We start from the raw sequence: 27,162 nt of genomic DNA on the forward strand, positions 1-27,162 counted from the left end.
GTCTCAACAAGGCATGGGATCCATTGATGGACCTCATTCACGCGAAGGGACACTGGACCAACCTGAATTATCTAATTGATTTCCTCATCAATTCATATGAGCATGGGTGAGTATGGCGGATCCAGACGACAATGGCGACGGTTTCTAGATCATTAAGTAATGTCATTCAGGAAGGCATCCAGACGCAGGTCATGTGGGGTGGTGAAGAAGCTTACACGTCCAAATTGAGTCACGGCGCACATCAACTGCCGACCGCTTAACACGAACATGAGTCGGGAAGCGGCGATCCCGACGTCGAATACGACCTCCGCTATTTCCAAACCTGTACACGATGTCGGGTTAGCGCCGCGGCTCAAGAAGTGTCGCAGAACACCTTCCTTATCAACGGGGGAGCGGCCGTCCCGTGGCACAGGCGACTGCGCAATTGAAGGTTGAATGTGTGGTGGCAGAAATTGAGAGCTTGAAAGCACGGAGAAGATGCAGAAGGATGACATCCTTCAGGACCCTTGCATGACACAATGCCAGCGATTCCTCCTCAACTCATTATGGACATGTATAGTTCGAAAGTTCAAAGCAGAAGAACGGAGATAAGGAATCGAGGATAAGTTCTCGACGGCGTGAAGGGAGGAAGACAATATCCCAGGCAGTGATGATGTTGAGGCCTGAGGCCTTCAAGCTTCAAGGATGGCAAATATTAATTTGTATGAGTATGGATGAATATGGCGGATCCAGACGACGGCGGTGACGGTTTCTAGGTCATCAAGTGATGTCGTTCAGGAAGGCATTCAGGCGCAGATCATATGGGGCGGTGAAGAAGCGTACATGTCCAAGTTTGGTCACGGCGCCCATCAACATCAACCGCCGGTGGCTTCGCGCATACATGCGGGAGGAGTCAGTCCCGACGTCGAAGACGACCAACCTCCGCTATTTCCAAACCTGTACATGATGATGGACCAGCGTGACTCAAGAAGTGTCGCAGAACATCCTCCTGATCACCGGGGGAGCGACCGCCCCGTGGCACAGGCGACTGGGCGACTGCAGAATGAATGTATCGTGAATGTAATGCGTTTTGCTAACGATCCGCGGCCCTGCACCTGAGCCGAGCCGTGTACTAGGGCCCGGCCTGGCATTGTGGCAGGCCCGAGCCCCCTCAAGCCAGGCCATAAACCCGGCTTTCAGGCCGAGCCGGGCCTTGCACATGACTAAAATCGAGTGAGTCAACAGAAGAATCTGACACGACAGCAAGAACGTTACGTGCTTTCTCTTCGACAGGATGTCATGTATTACTAATACAGGTTCAAGCGGAACGAAAAGCAACGATACGGACTACAGGTTTGACGACATGAAGAGCGACAGACAGCAGACGAACGCATAGCAATACCGATGAATGACATGGAGATAGGTCTATGCGAGAAGGTACCTGACGCCATCAGCCCCAACCAAAGTATCGACATGGATAACGCCAGAAGGCACATAGTTCTGGCCGACGAGCTGGCGAGTATATCCGCCACCAATCGAGGTAAGCTGTGTTGCAACGTTGGCGTAGCTAGTCTGTCTGCGTAGGACCGGAGGCTGTGTTGCAACGTTGATGTAGCTAGCCTGCCTCCGTATGACCGGATAGCCCTGCCTTACGATCTTCCGGTGCTCGAAGAGCCCGTTACTTATTGCCCTAGGGAACACGTATAAGACTAATTGGGGGTTGTAGTCTGTCCAGAAAGATGCTTACGAGGTCACCACTTGGACCGGATAGAGGTTCCCTTGGATGCGCTGGCCACTCTGGATTATCGTTCCGTTTGCATACCACCGGATGGTGACTTGACATGTGAATCCAGGGGCTTTCCCGGTAAATTCGCACCCTGCAAGCTAAACATCGTCATGTGTTGTTGGCCTGATTGCCCATACGCCGCACTGGAGATCATATATGTGCATACCTGGTCCAGTTTCGAGATTGTAAACCTCTCGATGGCGACATCAGCATCGTTGGAGTCAATCTCACTATGCTCAAAGATCAGCATATGGTCAAGGGGTGGGCTTCACGGTCACGCACACATAGGATCCTAGAGGACAGTTGATGGTCTGGACTTCGAACTTCCAGTTCTTGGCGCTACTGAAGCCGTCTGCGTGCTAAATGTGAGAGTGAGGTAGTGTAGACGCAAGCTGTACCCACGGGGAATAGTGAAGCTCGTTTGGAAGACCTGGGATGGGGCAGTCGGAACGCTGACATAGCTGATGTTGCGCTGTACGATGTATGGGTTGCTAGTCTCGCCGACCGTCACAAAGTCTCGAGTCTCTTCACGGGCCACTTCGTACAAAATGCCGTCAGAATCGACAGCCTCAGACTTGCATTCGGTTACAAGGCGGTAGTGGTCGCTAGTCGGGGGAAGATCGGTCAAGTTGACAGTCTCCGTGACAACAACTGGACTGGACGATTGAGTAGACGACATGGTGTTGTACATCCGGAGTCCAATTTCGACATCGCCACCGCGAGTATGGTCCCATATAATGTTCGGAGTCTGGCTGTACTGCGAGGGATACGCTGATATGGAAGAGGGTACGGCAATCAGACGCGCAGAACCTGACGCGGGGGCGATGCTCGCGCCGCGGAGGGAAATATGATTGGAGACATTTCCAACCACCGTTTGCTAAAGGCACACGTGAGTGAGATACTGGTGCAACGAACAGCCACTTACCACACTCTGCTGGTCGTTAACGTCAACCCTGTAGTTACCGGGACCAATATCTGTCTGTACGGTGATCTCCGGCGTTGTAACTAGAGGTTGGATATCTAAAACAAGAGTAATCAGGAAGATAGCATCGAGGTCAACGCTGTCACCCACCAGAAGTGTACACAAGAGTGTCCCGCTGGCCGTTGTGATCACAGACTCCCTATATTGGATGGAGAAAGGCGTGGTGGTTGGAACATTGGTTGTAGTCGCGTCATGAACTTGCGCAAACTTCAGGACCTTTTTCACATGGATGTCAGAGTGGAAGACGAGGTGCTCCGAACCCAGCGTCGTGTAAGTCTCTTGCCCGCCGACAACCGTCACGGCATATGCGATTACGGAGATAGACGAGTAGTCGCCGAACGTCTGCTTCTTATCGTTGAAGATGTTGAGGGTGACATTGCCGTCAAAGTCCTTCGGCACGGTGGCCCTGATGTGGAGCAGCTTAGAAGGGAAGATGGTCGTGCGGGATTGTCCGAAAGAGAAAGGCGTCGAGTCGGGTGTCATCCCGAGGCAGGAAAGAGAGACGTCGACGCCATTAGCCGGCGTGCCAAACGCCTGTACACACTGTGAGTGTTTTCAAGGACCGTGTGATCTGATTACCCACCTCGACGCCAAAGGCCATGTGGACAGCGTTGGCCTGGTTCTCAAACAGCCTGAACCTGGTCGTCAGGCTGGCATTTGTCGAGGACGGGTCCGCGAAGACGACGTTGTACGTCGTCACCGTGGGGTCCTGGCCGACGTGTTTGACAAGGTCGCGCCAGTTCTGCACCTGCTGCACGAGGTCTTTCGGTGTGCTTGCCACGGACGCGGTCGCTGCTTGTGCTACGAAGACGTCGTGACGGCCAAGTCCCTCGGTGGTGGTGTACACGATTGGAGTGGAAGTTGCAACGACTTCTCAGGCGACATACGTCAGTCAGCATAGCGCAACAGACAAAGCGAGCAATGCAACCTTCCCCATCCTTGGACGCGATCAACGTAGCCTGACCGATCGCTGGCGAGTTGACCCAAGCCTGAGGCCAGAGAATGAGCTCGTTGGGAACCGCCTTGAGAGTGACCTTGGTCTCGACAGTGCTGGAGTTGTTGACGACAGCCCTGCCGCGCAGATAGACGTGGGTCTCGGACTCGGCAGGACCGGCCGAGCGAGCGATGAACCTGTCGTAAGCGGCGACTAGCGTGGCAAGATCGGGATGAGTACTAGGTCTCATTGGGACGATGTCAGGGCTCTGGAGGAACGTCAGTAACAGTGGACAAGGGTTGTATAGAGAGCTGGGCTTACGAAGGCGGCCAGAACTCGAGGGTCGGTTGCCGGCTTAGCGTTAATGGCTAGGAATACATCAGAGAAACATTGTCGTGAAAAAAGACCACCGCATACTGGAGCGAAGGTAAATTCCGCTGGGAAGCTGAGAGGGTGCCATGTCTACCGAGCGGGGGAGTCGGGTAGGAATGCTGGCGCAAATGGATGCTTAAGGCCTGCTTATATATGAGGCTCTCGCTGTGTAGATATTTAAAGACATCGGCAGAGTCTGCGTCCGTGCAACGGAGAACCACGGGCATCTCTGAGCTCCGGACAAGAGAAGAATCAGGCGCGTCGACATCGACCGCCGCCGATGTGCGCTTGGTAGCTTCGGAGGATAGAAGCTCACTGAGTGTCGCTTCGGTCATTAGATGCTTTCGCAACCCGGTAGACCGCGCGGTCGGCATGCCTTTCAGACAGTCCAATGCAAGTATCCGACTGAAGACAGACTTCGATATATGCCGCATATACAAGGCGCGCCTTAGCGACTCGTATATTCCCTTCTTACGGTCATCCAAGCAGCCAGCGAGACGCTCTAGCATGATATAGGAAAAACACTGGATCTAAAATGCATCATGAGTTCGCGTGATGATTTGTAATTGTCCTAGATGTAATGATTGCGATGGACTCATCTGGGCACAGATCATGTTGGCAGGCGAAGCCGACATATCTAAATCGGGCCGCGGCGCCCATCAACCGCCGACGGCTTCGCGTGTAGACGAACAAGTCCGAGGCAATCTCGACGTCGAAAACGACCGCCATTATTTCCATTCCCGTGCATGATGGCGGGTCAGTGCCATGGCCGAAGAAGTCTTCCTCATCCAGCGAGGAAGCGGCCATCACGCGTCACGACGACCGAGGCTAAATCTGCTCTGCTCCTGCAACCCTGATTGCGAGTAGAATTTTTGAGTCGGCTTCCTACGTCGGACTTGACCAGCTTCTAGCGTATGTGGGCTGCAAAATGAGTGCACAAGGACAGAAACCGAGGTCCTGAACCACAGATAAATTGCAGAAGCAGTGCAACCCTCCAGGAAGCAGCAGCCATCAGCCTTCTGACGATTGCCATAATGGGTCGGATCGAGAGGGTCAAATCGCGATGACGTTTCGAGGAGCTTTAATGTATCGATACATTAGGCACGCTTTATGAGCCACCGAAGACGCCGCGAAGACAGATACCAGACGCCACGTTTATTGGTGGACGAAAATGAAGGTGTAGCGAGAGGAATCCTCCAGCGGTTGGAGCAACATCGAGAGGACTCTTGAAAGCTTCGACAAACTGCGCATCAAAGCAAGTGACACCCGGAGAGTATATCTGCAAAACCACGGCGGACTATCGGGCGTTGGATATCAGGCGACAAGTTGATTAATTGTTCAGCAGATTCCTCCCTGTCGTTCCTCGAGGCTAATTGACAGGTGGGGGAAACACGACTTCCGTCGGGAACATTCGGGGTGCACGTCATCGTAGTATAGCGTAGACAGGATTTGCATCAGTTTCAAGTCCGTCTAATGCGAGGATTGGAAACTAAACATACAAAAAAGGCGTCATGGGGATGATAGATCCATGAGCCGCCGATTAGACTCCAGCTTCTATGTTCCTAATAAGCATTTGAAACGGCACAGTCCACAGTCTTCGCCCATAAACAACTTTCGGATTGCCATACAAGGAGGATATCAATGTTCGGAGGATGCCGATATACGGTAACGAGCGGCGCGGCAACTGCCGAAGCGCCCACATACTCCCACACAGCGGATCCGGACAAACAGGCGGAGTCCTTGTCCGGGCCATCAACATCCACTATCGCTCTCTCTCCAGCGCTTCCCGCCGGCAGGCCGTCCCTCATAACCAGCCTATCGATTTGCGAACGCCTGCAACTGGCTGGCGGAATCTATACCTATACGTACTCTGTAGGCACCAGGTACATGCATCGTTTACTGCGCTACGTATGAAGCATATCTGACGATGATAATACTGTTACAGATTCGAAGAATACCAGGCATGATTTCGTGCAAGTCGACACAATTTCTTTTTCATCTTACTATGTTACCTACATAGTACAAGGACAATAGAAAGGTATAATATAGCTACTTAGCCAATAGCAGTGCTTCATATGCTACTGCAGATGATTTTTTCATTCAGAAACTTGCGACTGCTCGCCGAAGCCGTCCTATTTAGCAGCTCCATCTCACCCAGCAATGGTGCATCCCGCTTCGCGACAGTAAGTCCATGAATTTACCCGCCTACGTCCTGGATGACCTGTTTCCATGATGCGACACGGTGCTCCTACACTTCGATTCTCACAAGCCGGGCCGTTGAGCTGGTCATGTGCGCCTTTCCAACTGTACGCGGTGCACGACTCGACATTCATAATGAAATGAAACTCCCCATGGCATGGGAGCCGGCCTGTAAAATCTGCTTGCATGAACCGGGCGGTGGTGTTGAGCAACGCTCGCGCCGACTTTCTGGTCATATGTACGTGAGTTCCCAGGGACACTCCCATGCATTGGGTGCTTGTATATAGGATGAAACGGACCATCTACCGCTTCGCAGCAGCGTCGCACTCTTGGATGCACCGGTAGCCATGGCGTCTTCCACTTCGCTCCGGTTGTTGATCACCGTAATGATGCTCCTCTTCCATTGTTCATCCGCGGTCGCGCTTGACCGCATCGCCTGTCAGTTTCCCACTCCAGATCCGCTTGCAGGTTGCCCTGCTGGTACCCTCCTCGTCGGACCACCTTCTACTGGCGCGCCGTTCAGCTCCATTCAATCTGCAATTATTACTATCCCGAATGACACTACGTCGTACACGGTCCTCATCCTACCCGGAACCTACACCGAGCAGGTCAACATCACACGGCCGGGACCACTCACGCTACTTGGACAGACAGACGTGCCGACGAACCAGTCGTACAACGCAGTCACAGTCGCGTGGGCAGCAGTCGCAGGCCCCAGCGACAACGCACGCACCAGTACGCTCACGGTGGCGCCTCCGAGGGGCTCGTCAATGGGGTCCACGGACTTCCGGGCATACAACATCGATTTCGTCAACGACTATGCGCCCTACTCTGATACGCCGAGCCTCGCAATCGATATAAGCTACGCGAATGCCGGCTTCTACTATTGCGCGTTCTACAGCTATCAAGACACGGTAAACACGATTCCATGCTGGTTCTTGCGGCAAGCGTGATGCTGATTGGCGTCAGATCTATATCGGCACGCTTGGGAACTCATACATGTATTCGAGTACTATCGCAGGACAGACCGACTTCCTCTTCGGATATGGCACGCTCTGGATACAATCGTCCATTCTCAGTTTACGCAGCTGCGGGGGAGGTATCACCGCATGGAAAGGTACCAACACGACATTCGACAACATGTATGGTGTATACATCCACGATTCTGCCGTGCTTCCCGAAAATGCCACCGTCGCAGCTGAAGAGGTCGGTAAATGCGCGCTAGGCAGACCATGGGTGAGTTTCATATCCGATTGCAACTCCCTGGCGACCTCGTCGTGTGTATGGTGCACGCGAACTGTTCTGATACGTTGACACAGAACGCCCAGCACCGCTCGTTGTTCGCGCGCACATATCTCTCTCCGGAGATACGCGCGTCTGGTTATATCCCGTGGCAGGAAACGGATCCTCGCATAGATTACAACACTACCATGGCGGAGTACCAGACATACGGACCAGGCTTTAACCTCACGGGGCGTCTTGATGCGGGTGTGGAGTTCAACTTGACGCAAGGTCCGCTGACGGCGCATCCGATTTTAACGGAGGAGGAATACATCTCAGGTGGCTATAGTAGTCCGGAGACGATCTTTCAGGACGACCAGGGGACGTTCGGGTACACAGGCTGGATCGATAGGACGCCTTGGCTCTAGGCATTTGCGCGTTCTATTGTCTATTCTTAAACACGAAAATCCTCATGAGGAAACCCTTGTTAAAGTTCGTCCGAGACCCGAAGCGAGAACGATCAACGAAGATATATCGCGTTTGTCTGAGTTCTGTCAAACGCGTAAGGAACGTACAGGACGGCTCGCGCAAAGTCTGCGAGGTACTACAAACAATGCCAAATACGGTGGCATGCGCTCGCCACAATCTCAAGTTCCAACAACCCTTGCAATGTTAATTCTAGTGCTTAGTGGCTAGATTTAAAATCCACGTTTATCTTCAGACGCAACCTCATACAGCCTCTTCCACTGACTGAAAGGAACCGCAGCTCCACCCGGTTCTTGGTAGTTCTGCCCCACGGTATCATCCGCATCAACAGCTTTATAGGTAAGGAACAGAGTATTCACGACGACGGCGCAAGACATGAACGTCAATACATGTGGACGTATGAACCGTAGGTTAGAAGCCAGAAATATCGCTCGACGGCAAATCCTTACTCGTCCAACAAATCATGTTGAACAGTGAATACAAGGGCAAAGGGATCGATAGACAATGGATATCACATACATAGAATATCAAACAGCGCACGGTATTGTGCCCGTCGAGGGTATACAACCATATTTTGGAACGATAATAAGGCATCATTGACGTACAGAAAGACCTGGATGAACAAATGAATCAAACTCAGGAGACAACATAACACTGGAAAGCACCGCAAAGATACAAGCGAAGCGGAAGGTTGACGCCGATCCGTAGTTATCACTCAAAGCATCAATTCAACTCCAACTATGTAGATGGACTCGGCTGCGAACTTCTCGCCATTGATAGTGTTGTTCAGGGCCCGGCTCGGGCCCAAAGCCCTATATTGGGCCGCACTTTTGGCCACCGGGCCTGGCTTCATAGTGAATCCAGGCCTGCACACTAGGCTCCATGGCCTCTTGGAGGTCTTTCGAGGACTTGTGTTGAGCGATATGCGCCTCAGCCAGGCAGGGTTTGGCGGGCTTGGGCCTCAAAGCTCGATTGTGAACATCACTACTCGCCAACGCGACGACGAGGGTGCGCGCCACCAATCTTGGGAGGGTTCTTCTCCTTGTCAATCACCTCACAGGAAACCTCGACATTGAGGTAGTCAGGCGCGACAGTGTGGACGACCGGCGCACTGGGTTGGGCGATGTTGCGTTATTTGAACAGTTCATTTCCGAACTATACTGCATATATCACTATGCGTTGCTCCCACAAATGTCAAGGCACAAATATGTGAGTGTCGGTAGCGGCAAGACATACTAGTACAGGCTTCAACATACAACAAGGTTACAAGACACGCTACTGAACAACACGCATCAGGAAATGACAGCTAGCCAAACATCCAACGTATCGTACACGATAGCATACTACAAGATCGCAGGTGGTAACAGACAATCACTCAAACACTATTGTACAGATCTGGAGGCAACGAGACATAGAGCATGCTCTGCCAAAAGGCGACAGATGACATGCAAAGTACCCAAGCCGGAAACATATTCAAGCCAACCCGATATTGTAGCCCATACCGTCTGTTCCTACGATGTAATCGATGTAAATCGCCGCATTGAGCCTGTATTTCTCGCCCAAAACACGGCAGGGGTGCGCTCCGCCGATCTTGGGCGGTTGCTTATCGCCAGTGTTGTCTTCGGCGGGGATCTTGACATTCGGGTAGTCGTGCGTGACAGTGCGCACAGCGGGGACGCTCGGTTTCCCGGTGTTGCGGCGCCTGAACAATTCGTCGCCCGTTATCCTGGAAATGACCAATGAGACAAAGTTGCGTTAACCTAGGTGAAAATATCGCTTACGATGTTGCCAACAGCTGGAGCGCAAGATTACCCGTGATCTGCTGTCCGTCCTGAACCTTTGTCCCATTGGCGTACCAGCGGATGACCACCTGACAGGTGAAGCCGGGAGCCTTCCCAGTAAACTCTGCACCCGCAGTCTGTGATTGTTTGACATCAGATGGTTCAAAACGTCCGTAGTCTATTCTCATACCTGGTCAGAACCGGTGATAGTCAATTTCCCGACCTTGATGTCTGCATCGCTGGAATCCATTTCGCTGTGCATGCTGTGAGCGTTTGCATAAAGAGGAGATACATAGCAGCACACATGTAGGAGCCTGATGGGCAATTGAGGGCGTGGACCTGGAATATCCAGACGTCGGAGGCACTGAACGATGCTGCAATGGATGCATGAGGTACAAATACTACTCTGCAACGACGCGTATACTCACCGGGAATGGTGAAGCTCGTATAGAAGACCTGGGATGGTGCGTTCGGGTTGCTGATGTAGCATATGTTGCGCTGGCACACGCATGGGTTACTCCGGAGCCAAGTGATAAATTCTGGACCTGTGGCGAAGTCCCCAGTTTCCTGGTGGGGCCACTCGTAGGAGTTGCCATCAGCATCGAGCCCGTCTGGCTTGCACTCAGCGATGAGACAGTAGTGGTCCTGTCCGGGAGGCGGCGGGGGGTCGGAGAAGTTGAATGGCTCCGAGAAGAGAACCGGGGCCTCCGCCGCGGTTGTGTTGTACTTCCGAATAGCAATCTTGGGGTCTCCGCCAGACGTATGGTCGTAGATAATGCATCCCTGCGTGCTGTACTGCGACGGATGCAAGAGCACTGAAGAGGGTATAGCAAACAGTCGCACAGAACCAGAAGCCGGGACGGTAGTAGTGCCGCGCAGATAGATGTAGTTGGAGAGATTAGCGACCAGAGACTGCGTGTGGCACGAATGTGAACAATCGAGCATTCCTAGAAGACGATTGAGACTTACAACGTTTCGCTTATCAGACACGTCAACCCTGTAGTTGGCCGGGCCTAGATCAGACTGTACGTTGGCATCCGGCAACGTGCCCCAAGGCTGAATATCTATGAAGTATATGCATCGTAAGTTTATAGTATACCACGAAATTTACATACCGCATGAATGTTCTGGAGTATCCGATTCTGGTCGTGGAAACTGATCTGTGTCATTCACTGTCATTCTGAAATAAAAGGAAGGTCCAATGGATGTAGCGGCGTTGGTGACATCTTGAATTACAGCGGCCTCACGAAGTCGGGCGAACTTGTTCAAAACCTTCTTCACGCGCGTGTCCGAGTGGAAGACAATGTGTTCAGCACCGAGCGTGGTATACGTCTCCTTCCCGCCGACCGCCGTAACAGCATACGCAATAACGGAGATGGACGAGTAGTCGCCGAACGTCTGCTTCTTGTCGTTGAAGACGTTCAAGGTCACCGTACCGTCGAAGTCCTTAGGCAGAATAGCAGGAGTGGTGAGCAACTTGGAAGGGAGAATGTTGGTACGGGACTGCCCGAACGTGATTGGTTTAGATCCAGTCGTGGTGCCGAAGCCAACCAAAGAGACATCGATATCGCTGGCAGGAGTCCCGACGGCCTGCATAGCACTTGGGTCAGAACATGTCTTGACGCAATCCACAAGTCATACCTCAATCCCGAAAGCCATGTTGACAGAGCTAGCCTGGTTCTCAAACACCCTGAGCCTTGTCGTCAAGCTGACATTCGTCGAGCACGGGTCGGCGAAGACCACGTTGTACGTAGCCAGCGTCGCATCTTCGCCGACGAGCTTCACCAGGTTACGCCAGTTGTGGACCTGTTGCACCAGTGTGGTCGTTGACGCACTTGCGGCTCCAGTCGTCGCTTCAGCGATCAAGGTGTCGTGGCGGCCAAGGCCCTGGGTGGGGTTGTACACGATAGGAGTGTTGGTCACAACAACTGGAGTCGATAAAACGGACACAGATCAGCGTCTCAGCCTACGGTATTGCCTGTCCAACATTACCTTCGCCATCCTTGGATGCGCTCAGCGTGGCCTGACCAATCTGAGCTGCGTTCTCCCAAGCCTGCGGCCACAGGATGAGCTCGTTAGGGATTGTCTTGAGCGAGACCTGGGTCTCGACTTTCTTAGCAGCGCCATTGATGACTGCCTTGCCACGCAGATAGATGCGGGTCTTGGACTCGCTGGGATCGATCTCATGAGCAATGAAATTACTGTATGCAGCAACCAGGGTGGCGATATCGGGCTGCGTATGACCCAGCGGGATGATGTCCGAGCTCTGACGAGAACATGAGTCACGAATGGTAAAGCCGTGAGGTCCAGTAGCTTACGAATGCCGACAGGACCTGAGGGTCGGCCGCGGGTGTAGCATTGATGGCTGTGAAGGGTGTTGAGAAGCATGCCCATTGTAGAGTAGAAAAGACATACTAGAGCGGAGGTAGACACCATCGGAGAGCTGAGAGGTCGCCATGTCTGCTGAGTCGAGGGGATTCAAGTGAGACTGACCAGCTGAGAGTACAGACACCACTATTTATACACGGAGCTATATTCGAAGATGATGTGCGTTCATGCAGTCCGTCCAAATGAATGCCAAGACCGCACAAGAAGTATGTCTAACAACGTCCTCGTTCATTCATGGGACAACGACAGCTATAGAATGTGGTCCATGTGGTCTGATACATTGCAATGCCGGCCAAGGTTTGAAATGAAGCACGAAGCAGATACTAGAATGAATGATCATGAGTGGTGTAAAGCATGAGAGGACAGCCCGTTAACTCACAGCAACCTTCATCGAAGGCGAGCTCTGACAGGCACAGCCGTGCAGAGGCTATGAAAGTTAATCTTTGCCCAGATACGACCTGCAGCTAAGTGTGTCATAAATTAGACTTGTGTGTTAAGAGTTGATATAGGTTGTGTAATAACGTGGCTTGTTGAGTATGTAGAAAAGAAAAAGATGTTCGTAGGGAACTGCAGCAGCCATGGAACACCGTTGCTGCAAACCAGCACTGGCATAGATGAGAGCCCTTGACAGCATACCTCCGTCGGCTTATCCAATCCCAACGGCGTCCACCGTATCGAGCTGACAATCGCGCGAATGGAAATGGGCAAGAAAATCGTTCACCGTCTCCACAGTTCAATTCATGTACAGGGCTTCTAATTCCTGAAGGCATAAGTGAGCATCTTCTGAGCTAAGTATCCTCGGAACTATGATCACTGATCAGTCCGAGCTGTCATATCTAACGACTTGCAAACTCCCCTATCTTTTCGGAGGGCCACGTGTACATCTACGTCGATAAGCAAAGAAAGAAAACTGAACAAAAACGATGCCATTTGAACAAAAACGGGATAAACCTACGTTTGCAAAGGAGAGCGCGAGTCCCGAGTTCGGCGATGCTTCCAGGGATCGCTGTATTACCGACTGCCATCGAGTTAATAGACGAAGCCTTGTGAATAGATGTAATCACCTTGGCACGATGGAACCTCTTGTCACCTGAGAGGTTGATGGCTTTCAGGTTTCAGGAATGCACATCCCCGCTTGTGGACATTATACGAAACAGACAGGTTCGAGTGAATGGTATTCACGAATGCACGGGGCACATGCAGTCATTCACAATATTTGACTTACACGAGACACAAGAATGCCGGGCTTATAAGTGGACATGCGGTTTATAGGAACATCCAGGAGGGCACCACGAAAACCTCACGGTTCAACTGCCACGTGTCACATAATTTTGGCGTGCGGTCACTGTCACACAGGGATGATGATGATGATGATGATGATGATGATGTCAGCATTTATATACTGCTACAAGCAAACACAATGGTGCTAAGATGTGGTGGGCGTTGCCAGATGGCAGCACCCCTGTCGTGGTGGTGTCTACAGGGTAAGGTAGGAAGATGATGTAGTAATTTACAGGTTTTGGTGGAATAGGCAACAGTGTGAGGCAGCATAGGGTGTCAATGTAGAGAGCAAGTCCATGGGTGACAATGACACAAGAAAAAGTTCAAATCCTCCACAACCCTCGATCACTTCCTCTGGCGGTCTACCTGTCTTGAAGTCCTGGAACCACCAGCACACTGGGCTCGTTATGTCAGTCACAATGAGGGAATTCCAGGTGTTGCTGTCAAGCATTCTCGAGGCCTGTGGAGGCGGCAGGTGATGATGTTGGTGGGAAATGAACCCGGCAAGGGCCTGGCCATGGATTTTGAGGTGCTGTCTTCACAGATAGCGAGCACAACGGCTGGACATGGCTGGAGACCGGCCGACAGTGAGCCTCAGATGGCGGTGGGATGGTGGCAATGGGATGAATGCATCATGACTTGGTCGGATGTAACTGTGGTGACGGGATTCAGCGTTCAGTGTTCTGGTCGACTCAACATTGCGAGATGACGGGTGGCAGCTGCAATGGGGAGCTGTCGACTTTAGGAACCAAGGCAAGAGCAAGAGTGCATTGAAGACTCTCTGTGCGGTGCCTGGTATCCTTCCTCGGCCCAGCAAAAAAGCATGGGAAAACTCGACCAGGTGGTGGTACGAGTCCAAGGAGCTCACTGTCACACAGGGAAAGGTACAACAGTTTCTGAAATTCATGTCTGATCTCTGCATTTTGGCTTTTAAAATTCAAACAATTCAAAAAAATAAGAAAAATAAGAAAAATAAGAAAAATAAGAAAAATCATTGCAACATTGACAATGCCTATGACAACAGTCCCTACACTATACCTGTATACTCTGATCATCTCTGCATGTCGCCAACACACACCAACTCAGTTTCTGAGCCCGAGAGTGAGGAGGCCGGCGGTGCCAGTGCTCGTGAGCTGTCAAGCAATGATGATGTCCCACTTGTGCAGAAGGTCGAATTTCAAAGCGCGGTGGATGAGGGCATCATGGAGTCAGATGAGGACCCTGAGACCGAACAACTTCTTGGTAAGTGTTGCAGTCTTCGTAGCATATTTGCTTACCATGACTCTTGGCAGCGGAGGCTGCTAGAGCAGCGACCACAAGGAAGTTGCAAAAGTCGTGAAAGTCAGGCAAGTCACGCTGTCACAAGTTGGCACGGCGTCTAGCCGTTTTTTAATTTTTTCCCTTTTCGCGGGCTCGAACCCGCAACCTCTGTACCACATGCCTGATATGGATGCATCGCTATCTACTGTACGATTAGATTAGATGGGGCGGCAGTGCGCGGCACAGCTCGGGCTCCGCTGACACAGCCTCTCTGACTCACCGGCCCCCGGGGCCGCGTCAGCATGCTGCGCACGGACCAGCTGTGCACGGACCAGTGCGCACAGCCTCCCCTAAACTTCCCCTGTATATAAGCCGGCCTCTGCTGCCCTAGGGACCTCAGTTTCGACCTCTTGTCCCTAGGTCAGTAAGCATCCTTTGTATTCCTTTTCTTACCTCACTAATATATTATCTTGTCCCTAGCCTTAGGTTTGAGCATCGCTCACCATCGCTTTGGTGAGAATCAGTCGGACGCCCCCAGCTTTTAGGTTTTCCACAAGTCACTTGACCTCAAGTCGTGACACACGCTTGACCATCAAGATCAAGCCATCACACACGAAGCGGGTGTACTCGGACATCAACTCAGCCTCAGAAGCAGGAGAACCGCCAAAGAAGGACCCACAGAGCGACAGCACACATCCAGCTTCTCACAACACAGACTGAAACATTTATCTTTCCATTCTATTTCTTGTACTACTAGCGCCCATACTGGCGCCTGTCTGAGTGCTCACCCGCAGGTTGAACATTATGTAGCTTACATAATGGGGTCCATGTGCACTTCATACCTGATATCGTATCACTATGTTTCTTTCTTTACTAAACACGACCACACAGATATAGTGGTCCATGCGTAGCCGGTACTTGTATAAATAGTTGTACCATTAGTCGGTCGAACCCTAAGTTCAACCTGGTTATTCATTCAAGTCTCTGCTCCTTTCCGCTTGGGGTAGTGGTCATTCTCGACTTCCTCGCTCGATCTTCAGGACAATGTACTGTCCATAAGTCCTCGCTCATCACCTATGAGTCAGGCATCAATATAGGAGTGTAGACCATTGTATCACAGATGGGCCTGACATCAAATCCACACCATTTCAACGCAATGATGAGTAGCATCTCCGAAGTTCGGTTTAGCTCGGTTCAGGGGCCTCTTGCCCTGAACCTTGAACCAAACCTACATACAGCTGGTCTGAACCGGACCAAACCTTGGACCAAACCCACTGAACGGGTTCGGCAGGTTCAGAGCAGGTTCAAACCTGGTGAACCTTCAGATCTCAAATGATCATACAAAAGATGTTAGTTTTAAATTTTGGGGCCATACTTTAAGTATAACACATAACTAAACAAGGGACTCCACATTTGAGTAAGCCTGCCTATTTTAGCAGGTGACGGCATCCCCTGACGGCAGGCAGGGTACGCATCATGATGCTGTCCAGGGAGCAGCGCACACTGGCCCCGTGGAAAGATCGAGACATTGTTTGTCTGTTAGAGTAATGTAAACTAGTATTTCAAACTTAATTAAGTACTTTTTTTGCAATCATTGAGACTTGATTCTGGTTCACAGTTTGAACCAGTCCTTGATGGCTCTGAACCTTGAACCAAACCTTTGGGGAAATCTGTGGACTGAGCTTAACCGAACCTGAACCGCAGGTTCAGTTCAAGGTTTGGACGGTCTGAACCCATTCTTGGACCAAACTTCAGAGACGCTAATGATGAGGCTGAGCAGGCAACTCTGAAGCGTGGGTGAGGCCGTCCTAAGAAGATTGTGCCCACTGTGGCTACGGATCTCCCCTCAAGCATCCCAATCTACGTCGAGATTCAAGACAAGCCGCAGTGGGTCAAAAAGCGCAAGGGTGGCGGTGGCAATTACAAAGTGCAGCCACCTCAAGTGTTTGACCCCATCACATTCACCATGTCCACCGAATGGGATGAATTCCTTGCGCTTGTTGCAACTGCAGCAATGACAACTGTTGACCGTCTCATCCTCAGCTCCCTGAACTGGCAGTGGACAAAGACAAACTCTTCAGCAAAAGGTCAATTACCTTTGAAGTCACCCAAAGGATACAAGATCATGCTTGACAACATCAAGGCCTCAAATCTTGGTGTGGCTGGTATGCTATTTGTCTCCATGGGTCGCCCACGTCAGCCACAGCAAGAGCTTCCAGTACGTCCACAAATTATGACATGCACAACTCAATCTGACTTTACATCAAGCCTTGGGCAGTGGCGGCAACACTGCCAAGCCAGTCGCAAAGCGAGTCGCATAATGATGAGTCTGATACAAAGTCCAGCAAGAAGGTTTGTTCTGTATCTACCCATCTGATGACCACTGATATGATTTACATACCCACAGCTCTCCCTCGACAAGAAGCTCGAGCCAATCATGGCTGCTCTTATCAATAAGTATCCTGTCGGTCTTTGTGCTAGTCATCCCGATGTTCGGTGCTTTCATTATGTTTCAAATGATTGGCATTTTGAGCTTGACAAGAACTGTCTCAATGTCTGGGCTAATGCAATTGTATGTCTTCCTTTTTTGGCTACATGATGGTATTGAATCTGCGATATAGGACAAATGTCAGATGAACGACAGGGTTCCTCTGCTAGGCTCAAACTTCTTCAAGAAAAACCAGCAGATTGGTTACAATATCATAGGTGTTCGTGAAGTCCCGCAAGTCACAGCCCCTGCTCCCATTCCTCCTGCTACAGCCCCAATTCCTCCTGCTGTACTGCCACAAGTAGTTGCCCCAGCCTATCTGCCTGCTGTGCCTCCACCAGCATATGCATACCCTGGGTACATGTATCCTCCCTATGTACCTCCTCCTCCGCTGCCTGGCTGGCCAGTGTATGGGTATTATCCTCCACCACCTTCACTTCTACTACGAGAAGGTCCAATCCCATCATCGAGTACTTCCGCTGATGACCATGCTCTGTCATCACCCTTGTCGGCAGCTTGCGGTGTTGAGGAGTTTTGTGACAAGATGGGACTCAAAGAGGTGGAGCATGAGGGTTTGAAAAGGCTTGGTTTTCATGTTGGTGACAAGCTGGATGATGTTCAGCCTACTGATTGGAAGGAGGCTGGATTCTGTCCTTTAAAATGGAACCGTGTTGTGCGTGCAGAGAAGAAGTTCCGCAAGGAACTAAAGGCACTCAAGTCTGCTAAGTTTAACTGATGTTGATTTCAGAATCTCAATATACCATTCATTGATAGATTTTATACATAACCACAATCTCTGAACCATGCATATGCCTTCTCTGGTGTAACTGCTGACATACAAACCTCAAGAAGGTCTGCGAGAGGTGTTTCACTATCTTCCTTTCCAAGTCTCTGCCATGCTCGCCAAATTGATGCCTTCACTGTCTCGTTTAGTGATGTTCACAATTGGGCTTTGAGGCCCAAGCCCGCCAAACCCTACCTGGCTGAGGCGCATATAGCTCAACACAAGTCCTCGAAAGACCTTCAAGAGGCCACGGAGCCTAGTGTGCATGCTTGGATTGACTATGAAGCCAGGCCTGGTGGCCAAAAGTGCAGCCCAATATAGGGCTTTGGGCCCGAGCCAGGCCCTGAACAACACTAGTCTTGTTGCGGAATTGTTCAACAATATAAGACAAAAAGCAAACATACTACCCACCAACATTGAAGCTTTCCTCAATTGGATTCAGATCGGGAGAATATGCAGGAAGAAAGAGCAGGATACAGCCTATGGAAACTGTCTGAATAGAATACTTGAAGGTGCTTGTATGAGCTCACCAGCAGCTTCGACAGCATCTTGCAATGCTTTGCTTTTGTGCGTTGAGCAATTATCCATAATGAGGATGCTAGACGGAAGTGGATATGGGTTCATTTTCGGCAGCTGGAGAAAGACTTAGTACAAGAAATGAAGACTTGTTTGAACATACCACTTCATTGACTACAAAATCGAATAGCTCTGCGTCATCGACTGACCCGGGAACAACCCGCAGCGTGATATAGCCGTCAAGACTTATTGCCAGAACAATGCTCTAGCAAATCCCTCGATCATGGTTCACGGCTTCAACAGCACACTTTTCGGTGGGAGCATGACCATAAAGATGAACCAATGTCCACCCATCCTTGCTTGATTTGTCAATGAATACAAGCTGTTCTCACAAAAAGTTGACCACCATGTTGAACCGCCATGCTGTGCGAGTGACTTTGTTGGAACAACTGGGCAAGTGCATGCCCGACTACTGGCTTGCCGACGTGCCGTGCTGCGGCGCAATAGTACCTTGTTTCTATGTACCTGATTTAGATAAGTGTTTACTATATTAGGCTGAGTTCTCGCATGTAATTACTTCGCGTGTTTGCCTCCCCGCCCCGAGGATGAGACAAACCACTTCGTATTTAATCTTTTCCCATGCCACTCGCTTCCATAAACCTTCACGCTCGCTCGTTCAAACCCGACGCCGACACTCGTTTCTACAGACTTCATTGCGCTGTGTCGCAGTGCATTTAAGAACCTTCAACGTCATCCCCAAGTCCCGGAGAGTGTTATGCAGCATGGTGGTTGAGATTGGCTGATCATGGTAAATAGCAAGCCATTCTGCAATCTCGTCGAGGAAGAGTGATGGTGATTCCTCAATCAGCTCTTGCAGATCACTCACTGCTGCAGCATTCAGCAGTCTGGGATGACCTCGTAGGCCTGAAGAAGGATCAACATGCGCCTCGCGTTCGTAATTGACTGACCATCACTTGATGCTGCAAGAGGCCATCAGCAAAATGTCAGTGCTCTGATCCCTGTCTGAATCGTCTGAATCAGATCATTCAGACGTCTCAGGCGCTCAGACAGCCGTCTGAATTAAGGAGGTTCATTTCTGAGCCAGACTCACCAGTCGGCATCAAAGTGCTACCAGACGCACTCAGACTGACACCAGACAACATTCAGATGGGTTTCAGGCACCTTCTAGCTATCACAGACAATAGTTATATAATCTGTAAAACTAGATACAGATCCTGGAACATGCAATGAAGCAATGATAGTAGGGTATGAACAGCCAAAACCTTTCGAGGGAGCAAACATGAGAGCTCGAAATCAGTTGCGAGTGCTGTGAATGAGTGGCATAGTTGGATGCGAGACAAAATAAATGGGGGTGCGCGCACAGTGGCCTGGGAAATGATCGCTTTGGATGGGGTACAGCAGCTACAGATGAGGGTTTGGTCTTGCACAAAGTTAGTAATACTGGGAGACCGGATAGCCATTGGAGACTTACAGCTGCACCATCGACCTGGCCTCAGATGCTAGAGCTACAATCAGTGATGAGCGCACGTCCATCCACTGGTCCTGCAGCTTCATTGAGGTTAGGGAGATTGCGATCAAGAGCGGTGAGGCCATTTGCAGAATCAACAATCACGTCCCATGTCCCCGGCATCAAGGTCTCAATCGAGATCTTGTATAAGTTGAGAACACAGCTCCATATCTGTTCCACAAACTTCTCCCTTGGTGTTATGTAGGCGCCGGTAGTGTACATGCCGATTGCGCGCTCGACCTATGTCTGTTACATCAGTTGACTTGGAGTGCAATGGGACATGAGTGAACTTACTGCAACAGTTGACATTGCGAGAGCACCTCTGGGGGTGGCCTCAATGTACAAGATTGCCCCTGCTGTGGCATCCATGTGGTATGCAAGTGTTGCAAGGACAAGTTGGGACTGGAATGGTTTGTTCCAAGAGACCTGCGCACAGAAGATGACTCAAATGCATGACTGCTATGATGTGAATATGCACAATGGACCCATCGTCTTTGCTAACCTTCACATCACCATATAGAAAGAGGTAGTTGCCGGCAATTTGCTGTGCAATGTAGGTCGCATGGCCTTCGGCTGTGTTTTCGAGCCTTCTCCTCTTCAGTTCTTCCGGAATGTCGAGCTGGAAAAAGCGAGCAACGTGATCGGCAGCTGACTTGGCGAAGCCACTGCGCCAGTCATAGATCTTCTGCTGTGCCTACGGGATTAGTTGGTATGGGTCAAATTCCTGGCTAGTGTCACAACATGAGAGACATACTAAAGTGTAGACAGCACCCTTATCATTGACCAGGTATAGAATGTCAGAAAAAACCAAGTCCCAGATCTGTTGGAACACCTTAATGAGATTGATGGCTGCAATGTCCCAGGGGTTCGGTAATGTTCCTATGTAATCAAGGACCATCGGAATGTACTCCTTGCTCCAGCACGGTTTGGCACCAGCAGGAAGATCAACTTTCACGAACCCGCCATTCGCACCACTGCCTGCCTCACCAGTGATGGAAGGATGTGAAGTGGTGAGCTCAGTCTTGATCATGATTGCTGGATCTTCTTGCTTGATTGCAACGACACCCTATCTCGTTCGGGATTAGCAGAGGCATTGAGCTCTCCAATCAATCAATCATTTACCTTCATGATGTCGTGACCAGAGCGAGCCAGCTCACGCTCCTCAGTCCTGTCATCCTCACTTGAGACATACCCACCATAGTCTCATACATCCATGACCGTCATGGCCAGGGGTGGTAGTGACACATGTGTGAGGTGTTTGAACTGTGTTCCTGCTGCTGCCTGTAAAATAAATATGTACATATTATTGTTGCGAGATTGGTACTTACCAGAGGACACAGAACTGTCATGCTGAGTCCACCCAGCTAGCAACCCAGAGGGATTGGCAGCCCTTGCTTTCTTTACCCTAGGATGCAAGGTTAGTCGACAAAGTAAGATAAGCCCAAACATCGACATACACTTTGGGAACTGATGAGTCTTTCGAGGACTTGCACTTGCCAGAAACCAAGACAATAGGCTTGTCATTGAGATCTGCGTTCAGTAGACTTTTGCAGTGAGCATCAATGTCTGCTTGCGTTGTTCGTGACTTCTTGGCTGTCTTGAATGTGGTGGACTGCAGTGCGGCCTTAGCAGGCATCTTCAGCGTGGGAGCTTTCGAAGCATGAACCTGTTTAGGTTTGCCGACACCTCCTTGATCCTTACTATGATGTTTGACAGCACTGTCCAAAATATTTGCATGCCCACCACCACCAGCACACTCAACGTGAGATGGGGAGAAGCTGAATGCTATGTGAGTAGTTAGTGTATATGCCATGTTGTTAGTGCGGAAGAGAATACTGACTCGCGGCTTGACTATGCTCCTCTTCCAAGTGATTTTCCAACTCGGCAAGATGCTGTAGGCTCACAGCTTGTTGGTCAGCAATAAGCTGCTTTGCCTGAGCAGCAAGATGGCACTCTTCAGCAATAATTTCAGGTGGGCGATGAGGAGTTCCTTTCAAGATGTTTCCGGGATGCTTATTGATGTTCGATTGATGGGTATAGACTGATACAACGGTCTATACTCCTATAGTGATGCCTGACTCGTAGACGACGAGCGAGGGCTTATGGACAGTGCGTTGTCCTGAAGATCGAGCGAGGAAGTCGAGAATGACCACTACCCCAAGCGAGGAGGAGCAGAGACTTGAATGAATAACCAGGTCGAACTTAGGGTTCCACCGACTAATGGTACAGCTACTTATACAAGTACCAACTATGCATGGACCATCGTGTCTATGTGGTCGTGTTAGTGAAGAAAGAAACGTAGTGGTATGATGCCGAGTACGAAGTGCGCACGGACCCCATTATGTAAGCTACATAATGTTCAACCTGTGGGTGAGCGCTAAGACAGGCGCCAGTATGGGCGCTAGTAGTACAAGGAATAGAGCGGAAAGACAAATGTTTCATTACCCCCCTGCCAGAGTCGAAGTCCCATTCGACTACTTACTGCTCACCATCTCCATACAACTCCCAGTCTACGCCGTCATCCTCCTCTTCGTCGAACCACTTGTTGCGCATGTTTCTCCCCAAGTTCTTCCATTCCTCACCAGAGAGGTGCTTTTGACACGGCCAGGAGCTGTCCCACGTCCATTGAGTGGTGTCGGGTGTCCAGTCGGGATCGACTTTGCGAAAGACGACAGGTGTATCGGGGTGGGGACGCGAGGGTCCCGCGACGGGGCTGGCCGGAGGTTCGGGGTTAGCGCTACGCGGTGGAGGGATGGGTACCGCCTTTGTCTTCCTCTCTCTTTCCTTCCTCTCCTTCGCCTCATTGATGATTCCCTCGAGGAACACGTTGTCGACGACCACCCCCACGCGTCACGCAGGTTCTTCAGGTGGTGCGGATACGTGTCGCTTCATCGGCCTGGTTCCGCACTCCCACTCCAGGTGTCCAGGGGCTTCTTTCCCGCATCCTGCACATCGTACGTCCAGACAGTCTCATACCCAGTGTCGAGACGATCCACATCGCCTGCAACTTCCCTTCAGGGTCCACCCAGGGTTGGGTTGCCAGTCAGCCAGAATGGTAGTGCTTCGCGGCGTTGCTTGGAGGAAAGGGGATGGAATCGGGGGACGCCTGAAGGCAGACGTCGGTAGGGGTGCGGGTAGGGGTAGGTACGCGTTGGGGATGGCGCGTGGGATGAATTTGTTGTGTTGTGCCCGAATGCTGCATGGTAGGAGCGGTTGAAGGCGATGGGCAACTTTCAGGTTGTCGAGTCGAATGAGCTCGGTGAGGACACGGTTGTCCTGTTGACGTAGGAGTCGTTTGTGGTGGTCGATGGCCTCGTCGGCTGCCTTGACAGCCTTGTCGTATTCATGGCGGGCGGAGAGGTACACTTCTAGTGCAGCGCGGTCGGTGGCATTGGTTGCCTCGGGGTTGTGGGTTTTGAGTTTATTGAAGACGTCGGTGGGGTCACTGAGGAGTAGCGTCAGCAAAGCGCTGTCGCCGACGTGGGTGTGCTTAGGGGTGTAGATTGAGATCCTCTTTCCGCCTTTGGTTGAAGGGGCGTTGAACTGGTCGAGGAACGGGAGGGTGGAAGACATGTTGATGCGAGTGGGGATGTAGCGACTGGGTAGAGCTGCTATTGATTCAGCTCAAGTCCTTCCTGTTCTTATACTCTGCCAACACTTCGTCCGCCGTCCCAGTCAGGTTCGCCTCGGGCTCCCATGAGTCATCGGCTGTTGAGTAACCCTTCCACCTGACGCGATATTCCCAGCGTCGCATCCTCTTGTTCTCTCGGTGTCCGATGATGGCTTCGACTTCGTAGTTATCTTCGCCCTCGATAAGGTCAGGAGGTGGCCTCATGTAATTTGGACCATGGATCTCCGTTTCTGAGTAGGGAGATATAAGCCATTCATGGAAAACGGGGTGGACTCGCCAGGTGCTAGGGAGGTCTAGCTTGTACGCGACTGTTCCGATCTTGTCTAGGACTTTGAACGGCCCTTCTCGCCTCAGGGCTAGTTTCCTGGACGGGTACGGCAGCTTCAAGTTCCGGGAGTCTAGCCATACCAGCTGACCTTTACGGAAGGAACCCCCCTTCCTTTTTACTCTCTTGGCCAAGACGTTCTGGGCCATCTCCATTGCCGCATGTGCTTCTTCGCGGATGTTTTGCAAGTCCTTGAGGCGATAAGCTGCTTGGGGCATGTTTGATCTGGGGTGCGCGGTGGGTATTCCACGGGGTTCATATCCCATCATGAGTTTGAACGGGGACGTCTTCGTCGTGGAGTGCTCGCGGGAGTTGTGAGCAAATTGCGCGGTGTGAAGATGGTCAGCCCACTTATCCAGATTGTTGGCAGTGAAGCAGCAGAGGTAGATCTCCAGCTCTTGGTTCACTCATTCTGTCTCGCCGTCGGTCTGCGGGTGGAATGCCGTACTCATGGCTGATTGAACCCCAGTCATTTTGCAAAGTTCTTGGAAGACTTTGGACGCAAATTGCGGTCCTCGGTCACTGATGATCTTGTCTGGGAGTCCAAACCACTTGTAGACCTCTCGGTACATTGCATCTGCCGTCCCAAGAGCATCAATTGTTTTGTTGCATGGGATGAAAATTACCCCCTTCATAAGGTCGTGGTCCACTACGACCAAAATGGAATCAAAGCCGTTGGACAGTGGCAAGTCGGTGATGTAATCGCACGAGAATGTGCTGAAGGGCTTGGCATTTGCGCGGGGTCGAATGGGGGTGATGGGTGGTCGGGCTGGATGCGTGTTAACCTTCATTTGCTGGCAGATGCCACAGCCGTTAACATAGCGAGCAACAAACTGGGCCATGCTCGGCCACCAGTAGTCACGGCGCAAGCCGAGGAGGGTTTTCTGAACACCGGGGTGTCCTGTGGAGGGGAGGTCGTGATAGTGGGAGACGAGATGTTTGCGAAGAGACTCATCTGGGGGTACATAGACCCGATCCTGGTATAGGAGGAGGTCATCATCAATGGACCAGTCTGTTCCAGTGCGTGGTGTTCCTCCAGTGCACGCCGCAGTGAGGCCTTCCTTCATTATTGGGTCATCCTTGAAAGAAAGGATGGTGTCGTGGGTGTCGATGTCGATGGCAGCAACCCATACTTCCGGTGGGAGCATAATGACATCGGTGTTGTCATTAGAGCCATCGTCATGGTCGGGTCGGCGGGAGAGAGCATCGCTCTGCACCATTTGGGTACCAGGAATGTGTACCAGGCAGAAGTCAAACTCGGTCAGTTTACTCGCCCAGCGTGCTTGTTGTCGGTTCATGTCTTTGGCTTGCTTCCAGTATGTGAGATTCTTGTGGTCGCTGAGAATTGTCACTGGGTATGGGCTGCCAATGAGGTAGTGCTTCCACTCATCTAGTGCACGGATGACCGCATATAACTCCCTGTCATAGATGTCGTAGTTTCTCTCTGCTGCATTGAAGCTTTGAGAGAGGTATCCGCAAGGATGCCAGTCGCCGTTGTCGTCGCGCTGGCGTAGTACTGCTCCGGTTGCAAACTTGGAGGCGTCGGTTTCAATAGTGAAGGGTCGGTCGGGATCTGGCATGCGTAGTACCGGTTCTTCTAGGAACACCTTCTTGAGGGTCTCGAAGGCTTTCTGTTGGTCAGATCCCCAGGTCCAGGCAACGTCCTTCCGGGTGAGAGCGACCAGCGGTTGCGCTTTGTCCGAGAAGCCTTTGATAAACCGGCGGTAAAAGTTTCCAAATCCAACGAAGGCGCGTACTTGCCTGAGGTTGGACGGCACTGGCCAGTCTGCAATGCCAGCTAGTTTGACGGGGTCCATTGCGATTTCTCCTGGGCGGATGATCATGCCGAGGAATTCGACTTCAGTGACGTCGAAGGCACATTTCTATGGTTTGAGGTAGAGGTCGTGTTGTCGAAGTTGTTTGATAACACGTCGTGTTCGTTCTTCGTGTTCTGCCTTGTCCTGGGAAAAGATCAGGATGTCGTCCATGTAAATACAGAGCCAGCCTTCTTGAAGCATGTCTGCGAATATTGTGTTCATCATCCGCTGGAACGTAGCGGGGGAATTACACAGCCCAAAGAACATCACCATTGGTTCGTACAGCTGCGGCGGTTTGCCATCAGTTCCGGGTACAATGAATGCTGCCTTCCATTCGTCCCCTTTCTTGATTCAGACATTGTTGTATCCGGCGCGGAGGTCCATCTTCGTAAACACCTTGGCGTGCTTCAACTTGTCGAGGAGGTCTGATATGAGCGGGAGCGGGTATCGATCCTTGACCATGTTCTCGTTGAGTAGCCGGTAGTCTTGACAGGGACGTAGTGAACCGTCCTTTTTACCAACAAAGAAGAATGGACTCGCCAACGGGGATTTCGAAGGGCGAATGTACCCTTTACTCAGGTTCTCCTCGAGGAACTTGTCGAGTTCCTTTCGTTGCTGCAGGTTGAGCGGATAGACCTGTTGCTTCATGTCCGCGAAGCCCTCCTTGAGGTTGATTTCGTGGTCATATTCGGTGTGGTCTGGAAGTCGCGCAGCGGTGCCTTTGTCGAAGACGGGGAGGAGGTCGTGTAGGTAGGATGGTACCATCTGTGGTAGCGTTTTTTCTGTCTTGCCTTGGGCGTTCGAGGCTGCAAGTTCGGTGGAAGTGGTGACGCGCCTAATGTCATGGTGGATCTTCCAGATCATGCCGTTGTGAAGTCGTTTGTAGCCAGATGAAAGTTCAGGGAGTCGCTCCTTGAGCGGAACGTCCCTCACTGCCAGGGGTTCCTGTTTCTCGTACTTGGTGATCATCAGTGTTCCAGATAAGTAGGAAATGATGAACTCATCATCGTCGATGTCCTCCGCTTGTTCCTCGATGGACGCGATACCAGTTGACCCAAACCCATCCTCCCCGCGTTCTGTTTCGTCGATGCAGTCGGTTAGCGTTACTGGTGGGGTGCTTATCCTTTCAAGGATGAGCTGGGCAACTCGGTCGCCGGCTTTGATGGTGAATGGGAGGTCAGAGTTATTGACCAGCAGGACTGAGACCTTGCCTCGGTAATCGGAGTCGATTACTCCTGCAGCGACATCGATTTCCTTTAGTGCTAGGCCGGATCGAGGTGCGATTCTTCCATAGTGTCCTTCGGGGATAGCCATGATAAGATCAGTGCCGACCAGGCCTCGTCGTCGGGCAGGGATGATGAGTTGATGTGCAGCAGAGATGTCGTATCCTGCTGCGCTACTAGT

General features: G+C 51.3%; 6 protein-coding genes across 6 annotated transcripts; 3 read left to right on the plus strand and 3 right to left on the minus strand.

The window, feature by feature from the left end:
* Positions 1–1,404: 1,404 nt before the first annotated feature.
* POSPLADRAFT_1056432 (hypothetical protein) lies at positions 1,405–4,141 on the minus strand (the record flags this gene model as incomplete). Its single annotated transcript, XM_024480770.1, has 10 exons — positions 1,405–1,669; positions 1,727–1,863; positions 1,932–1,995; positions 2,048–2,117; positions 2,168–2,642; positions 2,691–3,281; positions 3,331–3,617; positions 3,676–3,949; positions 4,003–4,049; positions 4,099–4,141. The coding sequence occupies 10 exons, from the start codon at positions 4,139–4,141 to the stop codon at positions 1,405–1,407; spliced, it is 2,253 nt and encodes a 750-aa protein (XP_024339878.1).
* Positions 4,142–6,599: 2,458 nt separating this feature from the next.
* POSPLADRAFT_1141771 (carbohydrate esterase family 8 protein) lies at positions 6,600–7,901 on the plus strand (the record flags this gene model as incomplete). Its single annotated transcript, XM_024485344.1, has 3 exons — positions 6,600–7,166; positions 7,222–7,488; positions 7,572–7,901. The coding sequence occupies 3 exons, from the start codon at positions 6,600–6,602 to the stop codon at positions 7,899–7,901; spliced, it is 1,164 nt and encodes a 387-aa protein (XP_024339879.1).
* Positions 7,902–8,171: 270 nt separating this feature from the next.
* POSPLADRAFT_1141658 (hypothetical protein) lies at positions 8,172–12,198 on the minus strand (the record flags this gene model as incomplete). The annotated part of the gene is made up of 11 exons (XM_024485324.1): positions 8,172–8,407; positions 8,798–8,982; positions 9,443–9,685; positions 10,169–10,218; positions 10,248–10,535; positions 10,710–10,804; positions 10,856–11,330; positions 11,382–11,668; positions 11,733–12,006; positions 12,059–12,105; positions 12,156–12,198. The coding sequence occupies 11 exons, from the start codon at positions 12,196–12,198 to the stop codon at positions 8,172–8,174; spliced, it is 2,223 nt and encodes a 740-aa protein (XP_024339880.1).
* Positions 12,199–13,828: 1,630 nt separating this feature from the next.
* Positions 13,829–14,748, plus strand: POSPLADRAFT_1141032 (hypothetical protein; the record flags this gene model as incomplete). The annotated part of the gene is made up of 3 exons (XM_024485250.1): positions 13,829–13,884; positions 14,089–14,651; positions 14,702–14,748. 3 exons carry the CDS (start codon positions 13,829–13,831, stop codon positions 14,746–14,748), a joined length of 666 nt encoding a protein of 221 aa, XP_024339881.1.
* Positions 14,749–16,145: 1,397 nt separating this feature from the next.
* On the plus strand, positions 16,146–18,438 carry POSPLADRAFT_1142178 (hypothetical protein; the record flags this gene model as incomplete). The annotated part of the gene is made up of 5 exons (XM_024485396.1): positions 16,146–16,203; positions 16,472–16,887; positions 16,938–17,021; positions 17,077–17,126; positions 18,384–18,438. The coding sequence occupies 5 exons, from the start codon at positions 16,146–16,148 to the stop codon at positions 18,436–18,438; spliced, it is 663 nt and encodes a 220-aa protein (XP_024339882.1).
* A 792-nt stretch (positions 18,439–19,230) lies between these two features.
* On the minus strand, positions 19,231–23,558 carry POSPLADRAFT_1141250 (hypothetical protein; the record flags this gene model as incomplete). The annotated part of the gene is made up of 16 exons (XM_024485279.1): positions 19,231–19,256; positions 19,344–19,381; positions 19,569–19,585; positions 19,840–19,879; positions 19,950–19,983; positions 20,006–20,225; positions 20,280–20,411; positions 20,488–20,679; positions 20,740–21,051; positions 21,178–21,262; positions 21,310–21,390; positions 21,443–21,770; positions 21,826–21,919; positions 22,046–22,202; positions 22,468–22,799; positions 22,962–23,558. The coding sequence occupies 16 exons, from the start codon at positions 23,556–23,558 to the stop codon at positions 19,231–19,233; spliced, it is 2,685 nt and encodes an 894-aa protein (XP_024339883.1).
* Positions 23,559–27,162: the final 3,604 nt, after the last annotated feature.

This window comes from Postia placenta, assembly GCF_002117355.1.
Source record: "Postia placenta MAD-698-R-SB12 unplaced genomic scaffold POSPLAscaffold_6, whole genome shotgun sequence".
Classification (NCBI taxonomy): domain Eukaryota; kingdom Fungi; phylum Basidiomycota; class Agaricomycetes; order Polyporales; family Adustoporiaceae; genus Rhodonia; species Rhodonia placenta.